Below are 5,317 nucleotides of genomic sequence, written 5' to 3'. Positions count from 1 at the left end.
TGTTCACAAAATCCTCCACAAAAGTTCTCTGTTCTATCCCAGCTCTGGGCTTTTTTCCCATACTGCGTGCGACAAGACTGTAATTTTTATTATAATTATAGTCGCTGTTATCCATCTAATTTTTAAGAAGGCTTCTGTGATTGATAGGACATTCCTTCCCCTCTCACACAGCCCGGCTCCAGCTTTCTGCTCCTTGATGCTCCTCTCTTGAAGCTCTTCGGGGAGGGACTGCCACGACCTAAGTCACCACCTCGGGTCTCTTGATGTGCTCACTGCTGGACAGCCATCCCTCGCAGAACATCTTTCCCTCTCTGCCCAGACCTTCCTGATTCAGGGCAGCATCCCAAATGAGCTCCCAGAGAAGTTTCTGCATGTCACTGCTAGCCAGCGTGTCCCCGTGCTGGTGCAGGAAAGCTTTGTGAACGGCCACTGCTGGGAAAGCAGGCTGAGGTGGCACAAGCAGCTCCTGCACTGCAGTGCAAGTTTCTCAGAGCTCCTGTCACAGCCCCAGCCCTGCTCCCAGCTCTGTGCATTCTACCCCAACAGAAACAGCCACACCAGGCAAGAACTTACTGCTTTTGGAAAAATATTTATTTATCAAGATCAAGAAAACAATCATTGTCTGCTAATACCAAGTATCACTATCACTAAATGTACCACTATCACAAAAACAATCACCATCCTCCAATATTAACTATCACTATCGCTAATACAATCATTGTCCTCTAATATCAAATAACGCTATCATTAAAACAATCACTATCCTCTAATATTAACTATCACTATCATTAAAACAACCACCACCCTCTAATATCAAGTATCCCTATCACTAGCACTAAAAGAATCACTACCACTATCACTATTTATGACTATCACTATCACTAATACAATCACCCTCCTCTAATATCAAGTAACGCTATCATTGAAACAATCACTATCCCCTAATATTAACTAACGCTATCATTAAAACCATCACTATCCTCTAATATTAACTATCACTATCATTAAAACAACCACCACCCTCTAATATCAAGTGTCCCTATCACTATCACTAAAAGAATCACTACCACTATCACTATTTATGGCTATCACTATCACTAACCATCTATCACTATCACTAATCTTCATCCTCTAACAGATAGTAGTCCTGCAGGTATTGGTAGGAGGGCCAAGAGGATGCTGTGGGCTGAGGTGACTCCAGGGAAATCCAGTGGTCCCGTGAAGAGGCGTTGTCAGCCAGAGCACAGAAGGAGCAGGTGGGCAGAGGTGACGGGTCTGCGCTCATGTTCTTGTACAGCTGGGCGAGCTCTGCTGCAAAGAGCTCAGGAAACAGGCGGCAGCTGTCCCTGAACCCGTTGCCTTGGGCTCTCTCGCTGCTTCCCGCTCCTTCTCCTGACTCTGCTTCACCTCTAGGCTGACCACAGCTTTCCCAGGAAGAGTCCCAGTCCTGTCCTGTTGCCTCTTTGTCCTCCTGGCTCCTCCTGTAGAAACAGATTTCCAAGAAGACTCCTCACAGATAGGAATTTGGAGCACAGTTTCCTCAGAGCCCTGCTAGGAGCCGCCTGGGCGCTCCTGCATGCTGCAAAGACTTCCTTGCCAATGGCAGCAATTAATAACTCACCTGTCTCTCTTCAGCAGCTGATGCATGACTAGATAGCCAGACACTGCCCCAAGCAGAAGCAAAGCTGAGGCTGCTACTGTCCCTACTAGGATGTAGTACTTGCTCGGGTCACAGTGTCCAGCAGTCTCGGCTTTTTGCCCACCGGATGACCCTGGCAGGAGAAGAGACAATGCAAGAGTCAGCGTTTGTGCTCTGCACTAGGCATAACCCCACAGTGTGCTTCAGCTGCCCAAGGACTGGCACTGCTAGTGGATCAGAACTGACATCTGATGTTGTCTTCAGAGATGGCTTCCTCTGGCTCTGGTGTCTTAGCATCAGGGACCAAGAGGGATCCCATCAAGCTCTCATGCACAAGAGCCCAGTGTGTGCCAGGGAGCAGCACTGCCCCATCTACTCCTCCGGGCTGCAGGCCCGGGCTGCGTGCTGGGCACCTGCAATTCACCCATGGAGAGCACTGCAGGGATACAGCAGAAATGCTGCTCTTTGCCCAAGACAGCATCTAGCAAGCACTCACCTGAATATTCCTCAGGCTCAGCAAGTGTCCTGGTGTCCTCTATTGGTTCTCTTTTTTCATGTGAGCCTGGCACACTGTCACTTTCTTCCACAGCTAAGGTCTCCGGCACAGTCTCAGAATCTGTCTCTTCAGAAAAACAAAACATTGCACACATTAACCAGAAGCCACTGCCCCTCAGCACAAGCACGGTACCATGGCCTGGGCATTCCGGCAAGCGGCGCTGACGAGGCCGCTGTCCCCCCCAAGACAGGAGGAATCGACAGCTGGATTTTCTGCAGTGCAACAAGAAGTGCAGACCCAAACCAGCCAAGACTTAACCAAATGACCCACAGAAGGAGTACCTTCAGGTTCCCCCTCACCCTTGGACTCCAGCTTCAACCCGTCCCTGAGCCTGAGCTTTGCAAGGGGCAGCCAAGGCTTGCTCTGATGTCATTGCTGCCTCCATGCTGTGCTGAGCGTGTGGCGAACCCAAATTCAGCACCGGCCTTTGCCCAACATCTGGATGCCAATGTCTGCACAGAGCAGCCCTGGCCAGGAATGCTGCAACTGCAGCAGCAGCTGGAGAAGCCCCTGGCAGTCATCTGGAAGAACAGCTGCGAGCGGAGGCTGTGCTGGACCATCTCTAGGGCTCCCTGCAGGAGCTGTGAAATGGAGTGGGCCTGCAGCAGGACTCTGACTGAGTGCTTCTGCCTGTCCAGGATACAGCACATGCCTACAGGAAGCAAAAGCTCAGCTTCCCGGCTGCCAGGGTTAACAGAGTGGGATATACTAACCAGATGGGGCTTCATGCAAGGCTGCCAGGAGCTCCTCTGGAACATCCGGCAATCCTTCAGGGAACTCTTCAGGAACCTTGTCATCCTTCATCCCTATTGTCAGATTTACAAAAGCACGTTAACCTATGACGGTATTTTTCTCGTGAATAAAACAGGGAAAAGGGGCGCTCCTTTTTGTGAAGGCAGGACAGACTGACTACTCACGCTTGAGGTACCAGCTCGGAGTCAGCACGGTATCTGCCCCTCGCTCAGGGGCTGAAAGAGCACTCTCTGTGTCCACAACTACAAGCAAACACCCACAAGAAGTTACCATCACGTGCACTGCCCTCATGGGCACACCTCAAGGCCTGGATGTGGAAGGCACTGCTAGGGCACGCTCAAGCAGGTCTGCATCCTCACAGCTGCAGGGGGGTCTGGCTGCCCTTGGGACACTGAGCTGGCAGCTCCCACATGAAGGGAAAAGCCGTGGCGTGCCCACACGATCTGTGTGCGGGTCAGCCCTGGAGCCGGGCCAGAAGGCTGGACACCCAGAGCGGAGGGACGGACAGCCACTGCTGAGTGATGGAGAACTGGTGCTGAGCTTCCGGGCCTGGCCCGACCCTCCCCACATCCTTGCTCCTTAGGAAGCTCTCTCCATGCTGCACCCTAAAGCAGCTGCAGCCCCTCACACCTCCCCTGGAGCCTCTGCCCCTCTGCCTGCCCCGTGCTGCCTTCCTGGCTCAGCCATCCCTGCTCCCGGCCCCGCTGCTGCCAGCCAGGGCTGTGTGCTGGCCCCTGCCTGCCTACCTGCTCCCTGCCCAGCTGCTGGAGCACTCTGGGCATTCTGGGCTGGCAGGGCCACGAGAAAGAGCAGCAGGAGGTAGCGGCTCAGGACCATGATCCCCCCTGCTAGCAACACTCTGCTGCTGCTGCTGCTGCTGCTGCTGCTGCTGCTGCTGCTGCTGCTGCTGCTGCAGTGTTGCCCAGAGCAAGCACTGAAGAGCACAGTGGGGCTCTGGAACCTGACATCAAACAGAGCTCTGTGACCTCAGAACAAAGTGATGGCTGTGAAGGCCCCAATGTACGCCCACGTTGCCTGTGAATTCCTGCACCTCCCCTCTACTGAATTTCCTTCTTCTGCACAGGAATGGAAGGAGCCAAATGGAGAAGGGCTGGAGTATTTTGGAGGCAGCATTGTGCATGGGAATGCAGAGGCACTCATGTCTTATTCCTCAGAAATTCCCTAGAAGAAGACCTGGATGAAGGCTGCTGTAAAAAGCCCAAATTCAAGAGTGTTTCTTTGGTAGTATTTTTGTCTGAAAGAATTGTGGCAAAAACCTGCTTTTCCCATGACTTCTGCTACACTTTCATGACCTTTGATGGCAGCACTGCTTCCATCCTCCACTGTCACCCAAACATGGCTGTGCAGTGCTGACGCATCTCCCCCGTCAGCCTGGTTTACTCCCTTTTCCACTTCCAATGCTACTTAAAGCTCTCTCAAGGAGCCCTGCTAACTCTGGAGCCAAGAGCCTTTTTCCCTTTCAGGCAGATGTAGCCCATGTGCCACCATCAGGCCTGCTGTCCTGTAGAGTAACCCACGGTCAAACGCCCACACTGTTGCTGGGAACACCGGGCTGCCGCCTATTCACCTCTAGAGCCTTCCTGGGTCTGGCTCACTGCACGTGGGGGAAGAAAATACCACATGTGCCCCAGATCCCTCAAGCAGTCATCCAGAGCCCCTGAGCTCCCTCTGCCTTGTCCTCGGACACCATCAGGCACCGCCACGGGACACACACAAATGTCTTGGTTGCTGCAGATATCAGGTAACACTGCTGGCCTTTTAGCCGAGCAGCTCTTCTGGCAAATAAATATGCATGACTTATGTGTGCCAGGCAACCTACGCTCAGAAGCTCTTGGACAGCCTTCTAGAACACCTTTGGTACGGTTGTCCCTGAAGCACTACTTAAGCCCCAGGTGTTTCCAGCTGCAAGCAAAGAGGCACTGACAGATTTCCACCCCTCGGGTCTCTCTCCAAGGCTCGTAAGAGTCCTATGCAGCTGACAAGCTGCAGAAACTCGGCCCATGGCATCCTCTGGAATCAAGCACACATCACTGCCCACCGTGAAGGCCGCAGCCCATAATGAGCAGAGGGCCAGAGCAGGCTGGAGGGTGTCTTGGTGACATCTCCTTCCTACGTAGGACCCAGGCAGGCTGCCCAGCTGCCTCGGCCTTGGCTCTGAGCGCCATCTCGGGCCCTCCATTCCTGCCCCAGGGGAGGCACCGATGAACACGGCCCTCCTTTTTTCCTTAAGGGGCCACACGCCCAGGCTCTCCCTTACCGCGCTCCGCGCCATTGTGCTGCTCGGCGGCCCGTCACCAGCTGCGGCACCAGTGTCCCCAGAGCTCCTGTGCTGCTGCTGAAGCCGCCCG

At 53.5% G+C, this 5,317-nt stretch overlaps 1 protein-coding gene across 1 annotated transcript; it reads right to left on the bottom strand.

The window, feature by feature from the left end:
• Nucleotides 1-573: 573 nt before the first annotated feature.
• On the bottom strand, nt 574-4,472 carry LOC135307179 (uncharacterized). Its single transcript, XM_064431803.1, has 6 exons — nt 3,695-4,472; nt 3,113-3,190; nt 2,909-3,001; nt 2,136-2,261; nt 1,622-1,772; nt 574-1,481 (listed from the first exon to the last, which is right to left on the bottom strand). Exons 1-6 carry the CDS (start codon nt 3,783-3,785, stop codon nt 1,118-1,120), a joined length of 903 nt encoding a protein of 300 aa, XP_064287873.1. The 5' UTR covers nt 3,786-4,472; the 3' UTR covers nt 574-1,117.
• Between the last annotated feature and the right edge of the window lie 845 nt (nt 4,473-5,317).

This window comes from Passer domesticus, chromosome 9 (genome assembly GCF_036417665.1).
Source record: "Passer domesticus isolate bPasDom1 chromosome 9, bPasDom1.hap1, whole genome shotgun sequence".
In the NCBI taxonomy this organism is placed as follows: Eukaryota; Metazoa; Chordata; class Aves; order Passeriformes; family Passeridae; genus Passer; species Passer domesticus.
Note: the sequence above shows the minus strand (reverse complement) of the source record. Positions and strands in the feature narration are given on the sequence as shown.